General features: G+C 43.9%; 2 protein-coding genes and 1 pseudogene across 2 annotated transcripts; 1 reads left to right on the top strand and 2 right to left on the bottom strand.

The window, feature by feature from the left end:
• Positions 1 to 3218: 3218 nt before the first annotated feature.
• PATE2 (prostate and testis expressed 2) lies at positions 3219 to 4096 on the bottom strand. Its single transcript, XM_036449703.2, has 3 exons — positions 4048 to 4096; positions 3815 to 3943; positions 3219 to 3436 (listed from the first exon to the last, which is right to left on the bottom strand). The coding sequence occupies exons 1-3, from the start codon at positions 4094 to 4096 to the stop codon at positions 3300 to 3302; spliced, it is 315 nt and encodes a 104-aa protein (XP_036305596.1). The 3' UTR covers positions 3219 to 3299.
• A 3608-nt stretch (positions 4097 to 7704) lies between these two features.
• PATE3 (prostate and testis expressed 3) lies at positions 7705 to 10791 on the top strand. The gene is made up of 3 exons (XM_036449702.1): positions 7705 to 7753; positions 9805 to 9927; positions 10670 to 10791. The coding sequence occupies exons 1-3, from the start codon at positions 7705 to 7707 to the stop codon at positions 10789 to 10791; spliced, it is 294 nt and encodes a 97-aa protein (XP_036305595.1).
• A 7458-nt stretch (positions 10792 to 18249) lies between these two features.
• Positions 18250 to 19608, bottom strand: LOC118725395 (annotated as a pseudogene).
• Between the last annotated feature and the right edge of the window lie 2806 nt (positions 19609 to 22414).

The raw sequence follows: 22414 nt of genomic DNA, 5'->3' as shown, positions 1-22414 counted from the left end.
GGGAACGTTGCCATCAGCTTCCAGACAACAAGTGGGTAAAAGCCACCAGGGTGGGTTAACAAGAAGAGAGTGAGGCTTAAAAAAAAAAAAAAAGAAAAAAAAAAAAGAAGTGTACCTAATGGGGAGGGGAGCAGGAGAAGAGCATTGAAGTGGGGAAGGAGCTGGAAGGGGTGGAGAGATAGGTGGCCAGGCTCTGGAGGGGCAGACATGGCCTAAGGCGGCTCCTTAGGGGTGAGAGAGAGGGCAGACCCCGGGCAGGGCCAGGATTCCAAGGGCAGGTTTGCTTCATGTTTCCTTTCTCTTTGCCAGCACGGGCCATCTACGATCAGCACCTCTACATCGATAAAAACCAGTTTGCTCGTGAGTATGAGGAGGGCCTGAGCTGACAGTCTCAGCCTTCTCTTGGTTCCGCTTCCTGTTCCTTTCCCCTCTCGTGTTGTTCAGACGAAGGCTCTGGAGACTGTAAAGCCCACGGCCTCTCTTGGCTTAACCTGAATCCCAGCCTGAAAGGGGGGATGGGTCCTCCCAGGGCCTGTGAGACCTGCTCTCACGTCCACGTCCCTGCTCTGGTCCAAATGACAGACTCTGTCCAGTGCACCATGTGCCACATCAAGTTTCCGGGACAAAAATGCACCAAAGGCAGGGGCATATGCTTCGCGACCACAGAGGAGGCCTGCACAGTTGGGACGATTGTTAAAAGTAAGTGGTGGCATAAACTGATGAGCAAAAAAAAAACACAGATCCAGAGATGGAGAAACATCGATTAGGCCATCCAACCTCAGAGGGAAGGCAGGGGAGGGTCGGGGTAAATGGGAGAGATCAACCAAAGGACTTGTGCGCATGCATATAAGCCTAACCAGTGGACACAGGCACCAGGGGGTGAGAGCATGAGTGGGGAGGAATGGGGGGGTGTAATGGAGGAATAGGGACACATATGTCACACCTTAATCAATAAAGAAATTTTTAAAAATGTCATATGTTGAAAAAACAGTAAGTGGTGGGCAGGGGGAAGAAAAAAAGGGATGGAGGAAGCAGACAGGGAGGTGTCAGCCAGAGGAAAGAGGCGGGGCTCCTTTTACTCCTGGTGGTCCCAGCTCTGAGTGGCTGGTGCCTTGACCCCCATCACGTGGCAGAATGAAACGAGATGAGGAGGGTGATCACGAAGGGGCAGGTCTGTAGCTAGAGAGCCAGTATTTTGAGAAGCCTGAAGAACGCAGAGGCTGAGGGAACAACTGGCTGGAGAGCAGCTGGGTGTGGGGCGGGGAGGGCAGCCCCCCGTCTGGGTCTCTGCCTGCAAGTCCTCCTGGGTGGTTTTCAACGGTGGACACAGAGGAGCTTCGAGCAGCAATAGCAACTGGCTTAAATAGCCCGCGATGGGTAAGACTAAACATCAGGACTTCTCTATTCGCCTACCCTTCATGCTAAGTGATCCCTGGGCGTTTATAGCTCTTCCTTAAACCAGTGCTGATTCTCAATGGAAGCATCCGCTTTGGCCACCCCAGGATTACTGCTGGCATTATTTCTGCCCCCCTGCCCCCCTCCTCCCTCCATGCCCCCAAAACATTTTCCTCAATGCTTCTACCATGGCCTTTCATTGGGGAAGCCCCCAACCAGCAGTATCTTCCAATTCTTCCCATTTGAATAACAGAGCCTTAAATTGTCTGAGGTCGCTTTTATTATATAAGCTGGGGTAGTCTGGACAGAAGTTTCTGGGCCAGCGCCTCTGTGCTGATGTTTCTCCTCCCGCTGCAGGTGATGGTACTCCGTGGTTGACCTTCATGGGCTGTCTGAAGAACTGTGCTAACGTGAACAACATCAAATGGAGTATCTACTTTGTGAACTTCCAGTGCTGCAGGAGCCATCACTTTTGTAATGAACAGATCTAGAAATTGCTGGTCCTTCTGTGGCTTCACCTCTAGGTGGCATTGTTGCCATGGCCTCTTCAGAATGCTTTCCTAAATAAACACATGGCTCTGTCTTCATGAATAAGAAAAAGCCCTTTTCTTAAAAAAAAAAAAAAAAAAAAAAAAAAAAAAAAATTGTAGAAAGTATTTTTATTGATTTCAGAAAGAAAGGGAGGGGGGGAGAGAGAAAGAGAGAGAGAGAGAGAAGGGAGAGAGAGAAGAGAGAAGAGAGAGAGAGTGATAGAGAGAGAGAGAGAGAGAGAGAGAGAGAGAGAGAGATCAATGGTGAGAATCACTGATTGGCTGCCTCCTGCACGCCCCCTACTGGGGACTGAGCCCACAACCTGGGCATGTGCCCTTGATTGGAATCAAACCTAGGACCCTTCAGTCCGCAGGCCGACACTCTATCCACTGAGCCAAACCGGCTAGGGCAAGGTCTCCATCCTTAATTCAATCCCTACACGGCTACCTGGCTACCTGTAACTCCGCTCACACCAAATTGTCTCCCAAATCTGAGTTTCCACAAACTGAAATGCCCTTAAATTTTCCCTTGATGCTTTATCTCTATGCCTGCCCAGGTTTTCTAGCTTAGTTCCTGCTTCTCCTACACTCTGCCCCCCCACCACCTCACCCCCACCACCAAAGAGCTCTCTACCAAAGAAAGATAGTGGCTCGTGTTGCCAGAAAATTGGGAAGCTAGAGTTCGTCCTCTTCTATCTCCATAACCCATGAGCAAAAGGTAGAGTGCCTGGAGGTGTCAAAGAATCCCAACCCAGAAGACTGGGTACAGATGAGGGTAAAGTATGGTTATAGAATTCTCAGTACGAGCTTGGGATTATTTTGAAGCAAGTCTTGGCATTTCCATATAGGCAATGATCATTTTTTTAAAATTTATTTTTTATTGATTTTTCACAGAGAGAAAGAGAGAGGGACAGAGAGTTAGAAACATCGATGAGAAAGAATCATCGATCAGTTGCCTCTTGCACACCCCCTACTGGGGATGTGCCCACAAAAGGTACATGTCCTTGCCTGGAATCGAACCCAGGACCCTTCAGTCCGCAGACTAATGCTCTATCCATTGAGCCAAACCGGTCCCGGCAAGGCAATGATCATTTTAAACCCAACCCTATTTATGGCATGACCATCATGAGGAAACCAAACTCCCTGCCAGAGGCAAACAGCAGAGATTTGAAAAAATTCGGTCTAACACTCCATAACTAATGAGACTCAGCTACCCTCCTCTATTTCTTCTTATGACTGTGACTGCTTTTACTATCAGCTGTCTTTCTCACTCTCTACCATTGCTAGAAGAGGAGAGCAAAATACAGGTTTTGGGGAAGAAATAAGGGGGATGGGCAGTTGAAGAATGACCCCAAACCCAGGAGAGATGCCGAGCTAGGATCCCTCGGGGAGGTTGCAATAGTTACTATGATTGCAACAGATGAGCTCTCTCCTCTTCTCAAAGCCCAAGAAGTTGACGTCCTCACAGTTGGTCATACATGACAGTATTGAATAATAGTATATACTCTTCCCTGAGGAGGTGAAAGAGAGGGAATACAACTGTAAAGACTATGTTTCCTCCTACCGTATTCCTAGGAACCGCCCCTCCTAATTTTTCCCTAAGCCCAAATGAGCCACAAAGCTGAGTCTACTAATTACTGACCCAGACCATGGATTTCATTCCCTAACCAAGAAGGCATACCAGCTGCTTCTTCACGCACTGTGGCCTTAAGGAAAAGTGCATCTTTGCCCTCCCCTCTAGAGGACCACCCCATCTCTCCCCATCCCATTCCTTCACCTCCCCCCTCCCCATCCCATTCTCTCACACACTCTGAGTGAGGGCAGAAGGACAGCCGAGTCTCCAAGGGAGGGTGGTGGATACTTCTCAGTCACGCTGTACCCTGCACTACCTTTTTTTGTAAGGATGTAAATGTTCTCAGTAGCACAGGACTGCTGATACTGCAGGTGGCAGGATTTCATGACGTCATAGCACATCCCAAGATGAAATGTTTTACATTGATAACATAATACTGAAGGCTCTGCCAGACACAGAAAGAGGTGCTTAAAGAATGTACTCCAGAGAGGGTTCTCCAGGCTAGGGGGGGCTTCCCTACAGGAATGTGCTGTTGCCATTGGCTCCTACTCGTCCTCAGGCCATTGAATCCTTCGATAATCTCCATGAAAGCTATCATGTATAGAGACATACATCAAATGTTGCCTATGAGTTCAAAAGGCCAAAGTCCCTATAAATGGTATCTGTGGACCCTCACAAGGATTTAGCCCTTTGTCAAGTCAAAGTCTAGATGACTTTTGTCCAGTAAGGAGGAAAGGGAGTAACAAAGAGGATTTTAGTCTCCTTTACTGAAAGGAATAGACTAAATTGGTCTGGAATGAACTAAATTGGTCTGGGAGAAGAGAGGACACTACAGTAAGGGTGTTTTCTAGCCCTTGCTGCAGATGGAGGGGAGGGTTACTTCTCACCACATCACAAAAGACCTGTTTACCAAGGACTTTAGATTAGGCATGGTCGTACCTAAAAGAATCCTCTGAAGATTACCTGTGAAAAGAAGAAAAGTCTTCCTTGAAATAATTTCACATAAAACTGCCAAAGTCCCAAAGCCAATTCTGGACGTGTCGCCTCCCCCAGTGTCTGCCCATCTCTTGAGCAACAACCAGCTGCCCCTCTGCCTCCAAGACTTACCATTATTGGTGCAGACCAGAGAGAGTAGGCCCAGCAAAAACAGAGCGGACATCCTTGGGCTTGGGTCAGCACACTTTCCCGAGGAACGTGCTGGTTAATCTCCTCCAGTGATCTGTCCTTGGGCACTTCTTCTAAATTATAGAATCATAAAAATTCAGGGACAGACAGTACCGCGATGTTCCCAGAGCAAAACCACCCACTGGGGTCTCACTACCCCTAAGGCATCTAGTTTAAAATTCATTCTCTTCCACAATGAGCTGACACCTATAATAATAAAAGTGCAATATGCTAATTAGACCAGATAGCCGAACAACCTTCCAGATGACCTTCTGGATGAAGCCAGGCCTGAGAGAGCCAAGCCCCTTGCACGAATTTCGTGCTTCGGGCCTCTGGTATACATATATTAATCGAGCTGTGCAATAAAGTCAATTTCCTCTTTCAAATATATCTAGACAGGATTTGGACATCTTAGTTCCTTTTAGCTATCTTCACTAGCCTAGTTACTCTCTTTAGAATAATCTCAGACTTTCTTAGAATAATCTCAGCCCCAGAAAAGAAGCTCAGGACTCCAGGTGTAGTCTGATTGTGGGGGAACACTGGGGTGCCATTTCTGAGGTGTAGGGAAGGGAGACTTCAGGAAAAAGGTAAGCCGAGGTGAAATTTGTCTGGTTTGCTTTCAGGAGGCAGCCGATCAATGATTTGCTCTCATCGTCGATGTTTCTATCTCTCTTTCTCACTCCCTTCCTCTCTGAAAGCAATAAAAACATAAAATAAAAAAAAGGAAAATGCCAACTTTTTCAAACTGAGCTTTTATTTTAGAAACTCATATTATCAATAAGTGGTTGCTGATCTGTGGTATCACCAAGTTCTCAGCCCCCTCATCCTGGAGCCAACCGAGACCATAAACACAAGGACATGATGTTCTGCTTTCATCTCCTCAGAGCAGGGTGAATGGCATCTATGCTGAGTGGCAGCTTCTTAGCATGGGAGTGCATTAATCTGGGTTCCATGCCCCGCTGACTCTCTCAGTTATGGAGACTGGAATCAGGTGAGATGGAAACCTTCATTCATTCACTTCCGCACTCAGTCATCCTATGTTCGGCTCATCACCATGTGCTAAGCAGGGTGCTAGGTCAAAAGAACAGAACTTGGTACCCATCCTCATGATTTACATCATAGAGCCACAGAATGTTAAAGTTGTACATGATCACAAAAATGCTCGAAATCTCACTTCATAGATAAGTGGCTTGGTAATGACGTCATGAGTTGCATTGCAGTCAACCACAGGGCTCCAGACTCTGAGGAAAATGCTATTTCTATTATCCAATGACTCTAGAACCATAGGTCCTAATACCTATATATAATATAATAGGTATAATAGAAATATTGGAAAGTCCTGAAACATTCCATCCAGTATGTGACACCCTCACCAGAAATATGTCAGAGTATGGAGAAACTGGTTTGGCTCAGTGGGTAGAGTGTTGACCTGGGGACTAAAGGGTCCCAGGTTCGATTCTGGTCAAGGGTATGTACTTTGGTTGCGGGCACATCCCCAGTAGGGGTGTGCAAGAGGCAGCTGGTCGATGTTTCTCACTCTTTATCCCTCTTCCTTCCTCTCTGTAAAAAAAATCAATAAAATACATTAAAAAATATGACAGAGTAAAGACTTCACAATCTCTCTCTCCATTCTAGAGTCATTTTCCCCTCTCCCCTGCCAACCCCCCCCCCCCCCCACCACCAATTCCCTCATATCTAAAGCCTATCTGGCTCTCTTCACAGGCAAGGATGATTGTAAATTTTGGGACATTTGAGCTCAGACCTTATTTAATGCAATCTATGTCTGATGTCTCAAAATGTCAGACTTACTATGTTTTATTGAATGTATTGTTCCTACAACTAAAGAGCATGTCATAGAATTAGTTCAGTATGGAAGATTCTTGGTATCTCTAGAGTCTAGACAAAGTCCCATCAGCACACTGACTGATAGGCTTAGATTTAGAATGCTAGGGCTGGTCATTATTTTCTACTGCTTGACTCATGGTTAACCATAACTGAGTTAACTTTCAAAGAGCTAGATACCTACATCATGGACAAAACTGGCCAGATTCACAATATACATTTGCTTAAGTTCAAGTTGTATGATCATTCCAGGGGGGATTTCACTGCCCCACACATGTCACAGTCCCTGGCCAGGGGGGATGGATTTCTGGCAAGGGGAAAGAATTCTGGGCTGAGAATCACAAGTTCTAAATGGAAGAGAGAGCCTGAAGAACGCAGAGGCTGAGGGAACAACTGGCTGGAGATTTGGTCATAGATTGTACATCTTTTCATCTCATTTTCCTGTTTTTTCACCCACAAGGTAAGGAGCTAGGTGAGCTCATCTGAGTTATTCATGGCTCTGCTCTCAGACATGGAAGTGTGTCGGGCACATAAAGCACTCAATAAATGTTTGCTGAGTGTGTGAATAAATCTCCAAGAGGCATGGAATCTAGAGACCAAAGATGGTCTCTAAACTAGAAAGTCTAGCCGAAACCGGTTTGGCTCAGTGGATAGAGAGGACTGAAAGGTCCCAGGTTTGATTCCGGTCAAGGGCATGTGCCTTGGTTGCAGGCACATCCCCAGTAGGGGGTGTGCAGGAGGCAGATGGTCTATGTTTCTAGCTTTCTATCCCTCTCCCTTCCTCTCTGTAAAAAAATCAATAAAATATTAAAAAATAAATAAACTAGAAAGCTTTTGAGGAGTGGCACTATCAGTCACTAGACATGCAGCCTTGGGTCAGATACTAACCTTCACCAACACCCAGTTTCCTCCTGAGGGAAATCGGAACAAAAGTTATCATATTGTAACTATAATGCTAATCATAATTACCATGATGGTTATATGAAAAAAACGAAGTTGGCTTAATGGAAACCCCAGCATTTACCAGTGATCATTATTCTTGGTTGTGGGGTGGAGAAAAATGAGGTTGAGCTCCCAGTGGAAACCTTGTGTGACTGGTTCCCTTCTGCATGACGGATCCCTGCCCCGAGGCGAAAGTTTCCTCCCTGAAGCCTAAGGACCTGGCCTGGCAGCCCCTGGCTTCTTTTCTTCCGTGTCAGGATGGACAAACGCTTCTTGTTGGTCTTCTCCCTCTTCTGCTGCATTGAGGGTGAGTCACACACCGGAGGATCAGGCTCCCGAGATGGGATTTAGGAAGCCCCAAGAAACTCCACCTCTCTAACAGATATCCATGCAGGACGCAGGGCTGAGCCTTGAGATTATTTATGAAGGAGGGGAAGTTAGCCTTCAAAACTGAGCGTTTCTTTTTCTCTTTTGAAAAAAAAGAAAGTTTTTAATTTATGAGAGAGAGAGAGAGAGAGAGAGAGAAACATCAATGATGAGAGGGACTCATTGATCAGCTGCCTCCTGCACGTCCCCCACTGGGGATTGAGCCTGCAATCCTGGGCATGCGCCTGATCAGGAATCAAACTGTGACCCCCTGGTTCACAGGCTGACACTCAACCGCTGAGCCAGGCCAGCTGGACATAACTTTCTGAGCTTTGAAACATTCTGCCATTTCCCACCAGGGGCTCAAAACTCAATGGCTGCCCCTTCACATGGCTTCCTTTCTCTTTCCCTACTGTTCCCCACAGTCCAAAATCCTAACAAGAGTTTCCTTGGGACATCCTTGCCATTTATCAGGTCTTCCCTTTTTAGGAGAGCAAATGTTGGGTGCTCTGGTATCAGTCAGGTGAAAATATATAGTTCAGTCACCGTCTTAAATTTTCTGTACTTTTGGTTGCTCACCTGAGAAATGGGGGGGGGGGGGGGGGGGGGGGGGAGGAATAGCACAAAGCTTTTTTTGAGAATTAAAACAGATACAAGTTGAGAGAACATGGCCCCAATGAGATGCTCAGTAAATACTACTTTCTTTTCTCATGTAGGTGTCCCAGGGAGAGGTGTTTTAAAAAAGTTAAACCTGCCCAAACCGGTTCGGCTCAGTGTATGGAGCGTGAGTCTGCGGACTGAAGGGTCCCAGGTTTGATTCCGGTCAAGGGCATGTTACCTTGGTTGCGGGCACATCCCCAGTAGTGGGTGTGCAGGAGGCAGCTGATTGATGTTTCTCTCTCATTAATTTTTCTAGCTCTCCATCCCTCTCCCTTCCTCTCTATAAAAAAATCAATAAGATACATTAAAAAAAATTTTAAACCTGTATTTGGTACGCTCACCCCACAAAATAGCCCGTAAAGTGTCACTGACTATGCTATAATTCATGAAGCCTCCTCAAAGATTCAGCTTGAATGTCAAAATAACAGAGTATATCACCTAACAATATCTAAACAGCAAACGTCAGAAATCCCAGGATAGTGACATTAGCTGAGGTGAACTGTTTTAAAGCGCCCAGCCTCACGAGTGCCCTTCTATCAGCAGTGCTGTGAAATAGGCCAGGCCAACAGTAATCAAACCTTTTTTCTTTTTTAATCCTCAACTGGAGGAATGAGGATGTTTTTCCATTAGTTTTTAGAGAGAGTGGAAAGGAAGGGGAGAGGAGGAGAAAGAGAAACATCAACATGAGAGAGACACACATGGATTGGTTGCCTCCCACTCGTGCTCCCACCGTGGTCAGAGATTGAACCTGCAACCGAGGTACATGCCTTTGACTGGGGATGGAACCTGTGGCATCTATGGTCCTCAGGTCAATGCCCTAACTACTGAGAAAAACTGGCCAGGGCAAACCATTTTTTAAAAAAAAGATATATTTTATTAATTTTTTTACAGAGAGGAAGAGAGAGGGATAGAGAGTTAGAAACATTGATGAGGGAGAATCATCGATCAGCTGCCTCCTGCACACTCCCTACTGGGGATGTGCCCGCAACCAAGGTACATGCCCTTGACCAGAATCGAACCCGGGACCTTTCAGTCCACAGGCCAGCGCTCTATCCACTGAGCCAAACGGTTTCAGCTGGGCAAACCATTTTTAAGCTAGAAAAAGCAATGCCATCCAGGTTAGATTGCTTAAGTTGGGGCCAGAATCCTTGTATTCTCCTAACAGCATTGCTCTGGGATGTGGACTTGAAAGCTCTGACTGTGTCATACCTGGTACCACCCGCTCTTCATCCAGCTCCCCTAGCCTGTGCAACCGTGCCTGCTCCCCCAGATCTCTAGCTCCTTCTGAGCCCATGCCTCCCTTTGACCTCACACCAGCTCTGTGCTTTCCAGCAGTGACACTGCTAAAGTGCATCACGTGCCACCTTCGCATGAAATCAGATCGCTGTAGAAGAGGCTATGGTGTTTGTCTTGCTCAGAGGGATGAGTCATGCATGCTCTTAAGGATCTACAAGGGTAAGTTGGAGGGCCAGGGGGCAGGGTGCTGTGAGATCCTTAGAACATTCTTAGGAGAGTACTTCAGCAGCTTTATATCTCACTAAGGCCAAGCTAAGAGAGGAAGCAAAGTGCAGATGCACCTAGCTTGGGTTCCAGGGCACGCAGAGGAGATGATGATTTGGGACAATGAGACAGGAGGAAGAAGGTGGGGATTCTATATTTCCAATAAAACCGATCAAACTTACTCCACCTCTGAGGACACTAAAGCACTAGTTGCTAATCTTCTAGGGACAGTGGTCAGCAAACTCATGAGTCAACAGAACCAAATATCAGCAGTACAACGATTGAAATTTCTTTAGAGAGCCAAATGTTTTAAACTTAAACTTCCTCTAACACCACTTCTTCAAAATAGACTCGCCCAGGCCATGGTGTTTTGTGGAAGAGCTGCACTCAAGGGGTCAAAGAGCCACATGTGACTCGCGAGCCGCAGTTTGCCGACCACAATTCTAGGGGAGAAGGAATGAAGCAGCTTTACAAAGAGCTGAGGGTCGTCAGGGATCTCAAGCAACAACCCCTGCAAGGGCCAGTGACTTTTCCACTACCTGCCCAGAGGCTCTTGGGAAGTGTGTGCTGGGAAGCCATCCCTAACCCTACCCTGATCCCCAATTACATTTTCACACACTGGGTTAGTGCCAGGCTTGACTTGTCTGAAGAGAGTTTAGATCACTGGTCTGTTTTCTATGTTCCTTCTTTATTGCAGATTATGCTCTTCAGTTATCATATATGGTGTGTCAGAGATTCTGCAGAAACTTGACATTTACTTTCAGCAATCGAACTTACATTCATCACTGTTGCGAGGCTGATTATTGTAACAAGAGGTAATTCACGCCATCCTGCCCAGTGTCTCCAGGTTTTAGGGATTCCCCCCACCCCTGCTATATATGAGGCATTCCATTTCACATACTGCATGGTTATTATATATGCAAAGGCAATTGGTAACTGAATATTAATTTTATGTCTCATTACTTTAGTATATGTGCTGCCGAAGCGAGCACATCATTACTTTAATAAATTCCCTTATTACTAATATTAGTTTTTCTATTGATTCACTTGGTTACATCATGTACATACCCTTTATTTTGCAAAATACCATAGTTTTGATTCTCCCTTTCAAATTTTAAGTCCTTTAATTGCTTTATTTTGTCTAATTGCATTGGCTAATCTTTTAAAAAATTGTATTGAATTTATTGGGGTGACACTGGTTAATAAAATTATATAGGTTTCTAGTGTAATACATGATCTGTATATTATACTAGAGGCCCAGTGCACGACATTTGTGCCCTTTTGGGGGATAATGGGGAGCCCCCTCAGCCCGGTTACAGTGTTTTGGACAGGTTTAAGTCTTGGACTGATGAGAGGGCACAGTCCTCTCGTGGCCCTGTGCAAGTCCCAGCTTGGAGGGCAGAGCCCTGCCAGCACAATGATAGCCAACAGCTGTAGTTGCAAGCTTGCACGTATGGTCCGACCATGTGGCCCCACGTGCCTGAGTGATATAGGCTGCAAGTAAACCAAGCTTGACCAGGTGCATGTAATTGAGTAAGGTCAAAACTCATAAGAATGCTATAAACATCTTGACCACGCCCTTACTTTGCCTCGTGGCATCCATCGGCTATAAAATAAAGACACAGCATGTAGTCCATGGTGTTGTCTCTCCATGAGGGAGCAGCGTCCCACAGAGACCCAGCTTTCATTCTCTTGTTTGTCTTTTCTCAATCCTTTCATCGCCCCTACTAGGGCTCACCCTTCTGGTGCTGGTGAGGCACACCGGCCTGTGCCCTTTAGCAGTCAGGGAGCCCTCAGGGGTGGGCCTAAGCCATCAGTCAGACATCTTTAGTGAGTGGAGCCTCTCCTGTCACCACTTCTGTGCTTGCCAGCCATCAACTCAGTTTGTGGCTGAGTGGCATTCCTCCTGTGGGAGCCCACTGACGATCAGGGGACAGCTCCTGCATTGAATGTCTAATCCCTAGTGATCAGTGTGCATCATAGCGACTGGTTGTTCCACCATTTGGTCAATTTGCATATTACCCTTTTATTATTTGGGATTGTGTGTTTACTACCCAAAGTTAAGTCTCCATTCATCATCATTTATCAACCTTTACTCTCTTTTAACCCTCCTCCTCTTCCTTTGATAATCATCATACTGTTGTCTGTGCCTATGAATTTGTGTTTTTGTTTGTTTGTTTGTTTGTTTGTTTTTGCTTAATCCTTTCACTGTTTTCACCTAGTCTTCCAACCTCCCTACTCTCTGACAGCAGTTAGTTTGTTCTCTGTATTTATGAGTCTGTTTCTATTTTGTTCGTTAGATTCCACATATAAGTGAAATCATATGGTACTTGTCTTTCTCTAACTGGCTTATTTCACTTAGTATAATATTATCCAGGTCCATCCATGCTGTCACAAAGGATAAGATTTCCTTCTTCTTCTTCTCCTTCTTCTTCTTCTTCTTCTTCTTCTTCTTCTTCTTCTTCTTCTTCTTCTTCTTCTTCTTCTTCTTCTTCTCCTCCTCCTCCTCCTCCTCCTCCTCCTCCTCCTCCTCCTCCTCCTCTTCCTCCTCCTCCTCCTCCTCCTCCTCCTCCTCCTCCTCCTCCTCCTCCTCCTCCTTCTTCTTCTTCTTCTTCTTCTTCTTCTTCTTCTTCTTCTTCTTCATTTTCTTCTTCTTTTATAGTTGAGTAGTATTCTACTATGTTAACTATACTACAGCTTTTTATTTTAATCTCATCTGAAGATATGTTTATTAATTTTAGAGAGAGAGGGAGGGAGAAACATTAATGTGAAAGAGAAACATTGATTGGTTGCCTCCCACACAAGTCCCGACTAGGGATCGAACCCTCAACACAGGTGTGTTCCATGACCAGGAATTGAACCCACAACCTTTCAGTGTAGAGGGGGATGCTCCAACCAACTGAGTCACACTGGACAGGGCTGTACCACATCTGTTTTATCCACTCATCCACTTGGGCTGCTTCCAAATTTTGACTATTAAATAGTGCTGCTATGAACATAAGGCTGCATAAATTCTTTTGAATTAGTGTTCGAGTTTTCTTCAGATATATTCTCAGAAGTGGAATTGCTGGGTCATAAGGCAGTGCCATTTTTAATTTTTTGAGGAAACTCCATACTGTTTCAACAGCGCCCTAGGGTTCCCTTTTCTCCACATCCTTGCCAAAGATTGTTGTTTGTTAATTTATTGATGATAGCCAGTCTGACAGGTATGAGGTGATATCTCTTTGTGGTTTTAATTTTCATTTATCTTATGATTAATGACATTGAACATCTTTTCATGTCTATTGATCATCTGTATATCCTCTTTGGAGAAGTGTCTATTCAGGTCCTCTGCCCGTTTTTAAAAAACTATATATTTGTATTGATTTCAGAGAGGAGGATAGAATGAGAGAGATAGAAACACCAATGATGAGAGAGTATTATTGATTAGCTGCTTCCTGCAGGCCCTACACTGGGGATCAAGGTTGCAACCTGGGCATGTGCCCTGATCAGGAATCGAACTGTAACCTTGTGGTTCATAGTTCAATATTCAACCACTGAGCCATGCTAGCCGGGTTCTGCCCTTTTTTTTTTTTTTTTTTTGGTATTCTGGTGTTGAGTTGTAAGAGTTCTTTATAACTTTTATCTATTAATCCCTCATAGACTGTATCATTGGGAAATATGTTCTCCCTATACAGTGGGTTGTCTTTTCATTGTGTTGATGATTTCCTTTGCTGTGAAAGAACTTTTAGTTTGATATAGTTTATTTTTTTCTTTTGTTTTCCTTGGTCAAGGAAATATATCCTTGTTAGGAGAAATGTTAGAAATTTTACTGCCTATGTTTTCTTCTAGGATTTTTATGTTTTCAAAGTCTTACATTTAAGTTTTTTATCCATTTTGAGTTTATTCTTGTACATTCTTGTAAAAAGATGGTTTAGTTTTTGTTTGTTTGTTTGTTTGTTTTTTAACATATCTGTCCAATTTCCCCAATACCATTTAATGACTAGACCGTCTTTACCCAATTGTATGTTCTTGCCTCCTTTGTCAAATGTTAATTGACCATAAAAGCACGGGTTTATTTCTGGGCTTTAAATTTTGTTCCATTGAGCCGAGACCGGTTTGGCTCAATGGATAGAGCGTCGGCTTGGGGACTGAAGGGTCCCGGGTTCGATTCCGGCCAAGGGCATGTACCTTGCTTGTGGGCATATCCCCAGTAGGGGGTGTGCAAGAGGCAGCTGATTGATGACTCTCATCAATGTTTCTAACTCTCTATCTCTCTCCCTTCCTCTCTGTACAAAATCAATAAAATATATTAAAAAAAATAAATTTTGTTCCATTGATCTATATTTATGTTTTCATACCAGTACCATGCTGTTTATATTAATATGGCCTTGTGTATAACTTGATTTCAGGTGTCATGATTCCTCCAACTTTTTTTTTTTTTTTTTTTTTTTTTTTTCCTCTCAAGACTTCTGTGTCTACTCAGGGTCTTTTGTGGTTCCATATACATTTTTTTGAATATTTGTCCTAGTACTGTAAAATACACTATGGTTATCTTGATAGGAATTGCATTGAATCTATAGATTGCTTTGCAGAGTATGGACATGTTAGTATTCTAATATTATATTAATTAGCTGTAGAGATACTGAACATCCTTGTCTTATCCCTTATTTTTGCATGAAACCTAATGTTTCCCCATTAAGTAAATACTGGCTTTTGGGACTAAACTATAGATCATTTTATTATGTTAGATACACATTTATCAATTCCATTTTTATTTGTTTTTTATGACTTCTTGTTTTCTATGGGAATAATCATTTGATTTTTCTAAGTTATTATAATCTGTATTTTTGACATCAAACCAATCTTGTATCCCTCGAATAAGATTCACTTGGCTATGATGTATGGTATATTGCATCATCTGGTCCCAATTTCTGCACCCTTCCTTTTGTCTACATCCTTTGACCTATAATTTTTCAATCTATTGCCATTATAGGTGGGATGACCTGTCCAGTCTGCTAACTCAAATGTTGGTCATATAACTTGCTTTGACCATTACAGTGTTACAAACTTAATGTAAGCAGAATTTGGTGTACAATGAGCTTGAGTCTTGCTCTGTTTGCTTCTGCCATTGTCATGAGTAAGATATGTCTAAGCTAGTCCATTGGTTCCAGCAAAAGATAAGCTTGCAGAGCAGAGCTGAGTCACTCCATTCAAGGCAGGCCTAAACCAGCCAAACTCTAGCTCTCCACTAGATGTATGAATGAGTCTGTGTTGATTGAGTTTAGCAGAACTGCCCAGCTGAGCACTTGTAAAACATTTGAATTCTTCAGACACAGAAAATAATTGCTTATTATTTTTTAAAATATATTTTTATTGATTTCAGAAAGGGAGGAGGAGGAGGAGAGAGAGAGAGAAAGAGAGAGAGAGAGAGAGAGAGAGAGAGAGAGAGAGAGAGAGAGAGAGAGAAACATCAATGAGAATCATTGATCTGCTGCCTCCTGAACACCCTCAAGTAGGGATCAAGCCCTTGACCGGAAGCAAACCTGGGACCCTTCAGTCTGCAGGCTGACATTCTATCCACTAAGCCAAACCAGTTAGGGTTCATTGCTTATTATTTTAAGCTACTGACTTTTACAATGACTTTTTACTCAACAAAGATTAATGATCTATTATACACTGAGTGGCCAGATTATTATGATCTCTGAACGCATAATAATCTGGCCACTCAGTGTATATTCTATGTAATAAAAGGCTAATATGCAAAATGTCCCCTCGACCAGGAGTTTGACCAACAGGCAGGCTGGCCAACCGCCCATGTCCCCTCCCCCTGGACAGGCTGGCCTGACCCCACCCATGCACAAATTCATGCACAAATTCATGCACCGGGCCTCTAATGTGTATATGTATACACACACACACACACACACACACACACACACACACACACTGAATGGCCAGATTATTTTTTGTCCAGAGATCCTTTTATCTGCTATTGACCGATATTTTGTTAAAGATTTTTAAATTGATGTTTATAAGTTTTAGAGAATGCCTCACAAGCCCGAAGACAGAGTAATTGGCTGATACTCTGCCAAGTGCCCATCCTGGTATGCCTGGCTTAGGCCATAAGAGCAAGATAAGATGATCAGAAACATGGCAGTCAAAGTGTATGAGGACACAAGGAGGTGTGATTGGAATAGTTTCCCAAAATAAGCCTCTCATATTTGGTACATTGATTATTGCTTTCACAGAAAATGGAATTTTCTAATTTCAAATTGATTTTTTTCAAGCCCCTGCTTAATACAAACCCTTCCCAGTCCTGACCAGATACACCTCTTCTACTGTCCTCCCTAATGTTTATAAAATCTCCTGTGATTTCCCAATTTCTATCCAGTCGCTTTTTCCTGCTCTTCCTTCAGAAGCTCTACCAGAAAAATACTTTGTTCCCTTTGCCAGAAATTTTAAAACGCTGACTTTAAAACTTAAGAACAAGTAAAGATCGCCAGGAGATATCAGGTGGTAAAGACAGTGGAAGCCAACCAGAAAGTAGAGTTGGGGTTTCTGTTACTGGAAACACTGACACAGGAAAGATAGTGGTTCCACAGGTAGATCTTAGAGGAAAGAGTGGAGTCTGAGGTTTAAGAAAATGCAAGATAATGTTGCCATCAGATAGGGGAAGGACAAAGTTTACTGAGAGATGTGGTTTAAAACTTAAGTTATTTTATTTCTTTTGGTCAAACAATTCTGTCTGTGTCTTTTGATACATATTCCTTTGCAGTTTCTGGTATATCATCAGGGTCATTGCACCTGTCATCGTGAACACAGCAATATGTTTCTCTCATGAGATCATGGAATTCCAGGTTCATTCCCGCTTCACAAGTCTCACATGATAGTTTTGTATAACGATATAGATATCTCGCTAAAGAGAAGAAAAGCAAATGTGATCACCTTGCTTCTTCTCGCTATCTTCCTAGCAATGACTTCTCTCCAGAACCTTGTCAGTTTTCTGTAGGTAGTCTGGAATGAATCCAGGGCTATGTCTGCATCTTATCTGTCATCAGCCAAAGACATCTGCCTCCCACAGTCTTCACCCCAAGTCTGTGTATGGAGACTCCAACTTTCCCCATTCTCTCTCAGTCTCCATCCATACCTCGACTCCAAGAATTGTGGGCACCATTGGTAATATTTTGTGTCTCTTTAACCCTCACTTACCTGTAGGGCGATCATAATAGTACATGTGATCTGTGCGACAACTCCTGTTATACCAGGCTATATTAAACTTCCAGCAACTCTTTATTCCACCGATGCACTTGTATCCATCGAAGAATTCACATTGATTGCAATATCGAATCACTAAAGAAAGATAGTAAAGCTTTGAAGCAATGCTCCAGGGAAAGTGGTTCTACTTCTGAATCTCTCTGACCTATAAACATTTTTATTGAGGTATATGAGCCTCACAAAAATAAGTTGAAACCCTTCCCAACATCTGCCAAAGGTCCTTACTCTTTTGAGTAGGGAACAGTTATGACCCTTCTTAGAGCCAAAGATATCACCCCTACCCAAGGCTGGGGGCAGAAAGAAGATACTAGAGCAGGGAGTGAGAAGAGTGGAGTCAGGGAGGGCAGAGAGACAACGTGTAAAGAACTCAAGTATGTCCCCTCTTGCTGCAGCATTATTTATTCAAGGATGGCAAACCATACATCTTATGGTCAGGACTCTGTCTCCTGTGGAGAGAAAAAGAAAAGTTCTCCATGAACCATTCTATAGCGCCCCCAAGAGTCAATTTTAGAAACCCTCCCTTCGTTCCCATGCATTCTCTCCCAGCCCTCATTGCCTCCCTCACCAGGACTCACCTTCGTCCATGAAGAGCACCATGAATACACCCAGCAAAAGCACTTGGAAAATCCAGGAACCCATTCCTGAGAAGGTCCCAGTGCGAGGTTGCAGCTTTATTTATTCCCATCACCTGCCCTTAGGCATCCCACTAGAATCACAGAATCATAAATTTCAGATCAAACCACCTGAATCCTCTCTAATGTTCCCAGGAGAGGGTACACACTGTCTTTGTTTGCATTCCCCCACCTAGACACCCACATTTAATTTTATTAGATCCATCACAAGATAATAGTTAATGCTGGTGTAGGATCTCTCTACCTTGTACCTCTTCACTCCGGTGGTATGTCTGGTTTGTTGGTCTACACAGACCATGTCTCACTTCTTATTTATGTATGTATGTATGTATGTATGTATGTATGTATGTATGTATGTATTTTCCCCAAAAACACTGTTTTTACTTCAGTGGCAGGAGGAGTAGGAGAGGTTCCTTTTTCAATCCAAGGGCCTCCATAATGTTCATCTGTTGTTGCCAAACACACAGGCAAGTGGCGTAGTGGATTTTGGTAAACTGACTACAACGTTTAGTCTCACTCTGCTAGGGCAACAAGATGAGTGTCAATCTTTGCTTCTGTAAGAATCCTGAATCTAGGATTTTCAACTGTAACTACTCCAACTTCTATTTCTGAAGGTTTGAAATCAATTGATAGAATAGTAGACAGGTAGGTAATTGAAGTTTGCACTGTCTGTTCAAACGTCCAATCAAATTTGTTCTTCACTTTTTTTTTTTTTTTTCAAGAAAGCTGGTTGACTCAGCTGGTTTAACGCCTGCTGCAGTGACTTTAAACCCACAGTAGTAACCTGCAGGATCACACTTGTACACCCGAGGGCCTTGTTCTTCATCAATGCCAATTAAAACCATACAGCAACCAAGGGGCCTCATTTCAGCATTGTGTGTGTAGACCTGAGAAAGATCAGCAATTCTTTTACACGGCATGTACCTGGGATCTGCTGTCAGCTGTCATCCCTGTCATCACACGGCCAATGTTTTCAGTTCTCTTGAATAAGTGAGTCACTGTGCTGGAATCCAATAATTAGTCAGCGATTTCTTCTGTGTGACAATTACTGCACAGTCTTTCCCTCTGACAGCTACTGATGTAAGGCCACCCTAGTTAATAGCCTTAAAAGCATATTCTACTTGGTAAAGCCGGCCCTCTGGTGAAAAAAAAAACAAAACGGTAACGTGGCGGTCAAAACCAGCACTGGAACCACAGGACATGTTGAAGCAGCCACTACTTCAAGAACGGTCTCTCTCACTTCATGTCCACTTTACGTGACGTCCTTTCAGAGATAACAAAGAAGGGGTCACCGTGCATCAGTGGGTTGCTCAGTCCCTTTCAGGCACCATAACCTCCAACAGTACTACATCCCTCACAAAGTAGGTCACCAAGTCAGAGCCCACGTCTCCAGTCATGGTCTGACCTCCCAGTGTAGCACCATCTCTGAGGACGGATGAGACAGCCCAGGAAAATCGGGTGATGGGAAGGGATGATCTCAACGGCAAGTTTGTTCATTACTTTTTTTTCAAGGGAGGCAAAGACCATAAATAAGTATAGTGGGAGAGACTTTCACTGAGCTTTACAAGAAGAAAGAGAAATACATATTTAGATTAGTCACTAGAGAGGGGCTACGGAGGGAAAGGAGGCAGGGCTGGAAATGAGCTTTTCCATCAGTCCCCTGCCTTTACCTTACTTCCTCCAGATGGTGCAATGTATTTGTGGCATCCATCTTTCATCGAGTAAGTGTTAACTCACCAGGGAAGCTTTTATCATGTATATCTGATATATACGATAAAAATATATATTTTTATTATATATACGATAAAATAATATATAAATAATATTAAAATAATATATAAAATAATTATATATAAAATAATATATAAAAATATATAAAAATAATATAATATATATTTATTATTTATATATGATAAAAAAATATATATTTTTCTCCATGTTTGCTTTTTCTCCAGAGTACTTAACCCAGTTTCCATTCTATAGCTTTTTCTTATTGATACTTATTGCGTCTCTCTCCCCTCATAAGAATGAAAGCTATACGAATCCAAGAGTTTCACATGTTGTGTTCACTGCTCTCTCCTCAGCACCTAGAGTGATGCCTTGCACAGATAGGATAATCAAAAGTATTTGATGAAACAATGGGTGGCTTGGTTAGTGTGGTCAGCCTGAGACACACAAGGGAATGGTGCCTCTCTACTGACAGCCCCTAATCCTAAATTTGCAGGATGGCGCTCCTGGCCTTCACCTTGCAGTTAGTAGTCACTGTGGGGAAGACAGGCAGAGGTGATGGCAGATTTCCCTGTCCTGGGGAGAGAGTGAGTTTAGAGCCCGTTTTCTGAGTGGGTTCATTCAGACACACGCATGTGTGATTCCTCACAATGTGCACTGTACACCGGGTGCTACCTCCCTGCCGTGACTGCAAACAAGTTACTGAGCTTCCTTAGGCCCACGCAAGGGCTACCAGGGGTCTATCTGAGATGGTTGCCAGGACTGCAAAAAACTCACCCATGGACCATGACAAACATTAAGACCCTACTTGGCATCGAACATCTTTTGGGCATATTATGCCCTTGCTCTCTTTGAATTCTCTGAACAACCTCATAGGTAGAAATAACTGACCTTGTCTTAAAGTTGAAGGCCAGGGGTGCTTAGAGTGAAAGTATTTCCCCCCAGGGAACAAGGCTTACATCTGTCTGACTCAGTGGCCACCATCTTGGCCCTACATCTCACTTACAGTCTGGAGAAGGGTTTCCAGGGCTGGAACTCTGGAGCAGCTCTACCCTGAATCATCAGATGACAATGGAAAGAGGGAGAAAAAGAAAAAGGTCATCTCCATTAAAGGGGGGAAAAAAAAAATCTCCCTCTGCCTGGCAAGGGCCACATTCATGAACAAAGCTCCTGCTGAAATAAGGGGGCCTCACAGCCCGCTGAGGTGCTCCTGTCTGGAAGGAATCCCCAGAGGGCCCACTTTTGGGAGTCTTCCCTCCGGAATGTGTGAGACATAGGCAGCAATCTTGGATATTACAGTCCCAGAGGGCTTGTGCTCAGAGCATCAGCTTATGCCTCCTAGCAAAGGACCCTTGTGCCTGGGAGGTTTCTCCTTGACCCGGACAAGTGGTAATGAGAATCTGGGTGTGAAACTCAATCTCCATACAAGCCAGGTCTTTTTCCTGTGTTTGCCCTGGTAGCTTTGAACCAACTTTATTCTCTTGAATGGAGGTAACAGAAATTCTGGAAATCAGCCAAACTTATTAAGGAATACATAACATTGCCTTTATGCCCTTAAATCTGAGAGAAACAATGTGAACATTTTTTCCATATCTTACCACAGGATTATTTCTATACACATAAAGACGTTCATGTTAACAAACGCTACATGTTGACATCATACAGGCTGGGACAAAAAAGTAGGTTCATAGTTGTTCGTATGGAAAATAATACAGTAATTAATAAACAACAATCCAAGAATAAACAGTTTTTGCAGACTTACAACTGTAAAACCTACTTTTGCCCATCCCTGTGTATGTGCTTTATGACTTTTTATTGTGGAATTCTCACCCTTATCACTGTCTCTCCTTATTCCTCCCAGACTGTGAAGCCCAAAATTGAGAGGAAGTTCAGGAGCTGGTCCCCAAATAACCCCTTTAAAATGGCTGCTACCGCCAAAACCGGTTTGGCTCAGTGGTAGAGCGTCGGTCTGTGGACTGAAAGGTCCCAGGTCCGATTCCGGTCAAGGGCATGTACATTGGTTGTGGGCACATCCCCAGTAGGGGTGTGCAAGAGGCAGCTGGTCGATGTTTCTCTCTCATTGACGTTTCTAGCTATCTATCTCTCTACTTCCTCTCTGTAAAAAAATCAATAAAATATATTAATAAATAAATAAATAAATAAATAAATAAATAAAATGGCTGCTACCTGAACCTACCTTCCAGATTCAGCCAGAAGCCTCAGCTGGCTTCTCAGTTTTCCAACACCTGCTATCTCAGGATCTTACTGTGGGCCACAGACAGATCTCCGGCACCTGGACATCTTTTCGGGGACATCTCTGTCTCCCAGGGTACAGGAGCATGTGCTGACCACCTGCTCTTCCCTCCCACCTCTGTATCTGAGCCCCCAGAAGTAGGTTCCCAGGCCTCCCCTGAGGCCTCTCCTGTGGCCAGAGGCTGCATCTTCTCCCATCCAGCCCTGGCTCCATCCCAAGGCACTGCTGCTCTTTCCTAGATGCGGGCTGCAGTACATCCCGTCCTGGCAGGAGGCACAACCTGTGACACATCCCTTCTCGCTACAGAAGGAGGGCGATGCTTTGAGGCCACAGGAGGCTCCTTTGAAGTCAGCCTAAAAGTTGGTTTTCTGTTTCCCCGGGAGGGGGACAGTGTACGGGCACGAGATGCAGGGAAAAGTAAAATGGAAACAACAATGTTCCCAAAGAAGGTGTCCTGCTTTCAAAGATGTCCTCTTCAAACCACTTCTGCAAACCATAAGCACAACCCCAGGCCCTGGGCAGCGGGAGGGCGCCTGTGAGGGGAATCATCAGGTCCAGCTGAGTCAGTGAG

This window comes from Pipistrellus kuhlii, unplaced genomic scaffold, assembly GCF_014108245.1.
Source record: "Pipistrellus kuhlii isolate mPipKuh1 unplaced genomic scaffold, mPipKuh1.p scaffold_m20_p_20, whole genome shotgun sequence".
Taxonomy (NCBI): Eukaryota; Metazoa; Chordata; class Mammalia; order Chiroptera; family Vespertilionidae; genus Pipistrellus; species Pipistrellus kuhlii.
Note: the sequence above shows the minus strand (reverse complement) of the source record. Positions and strands in the feature narration are given on the sequence as shown.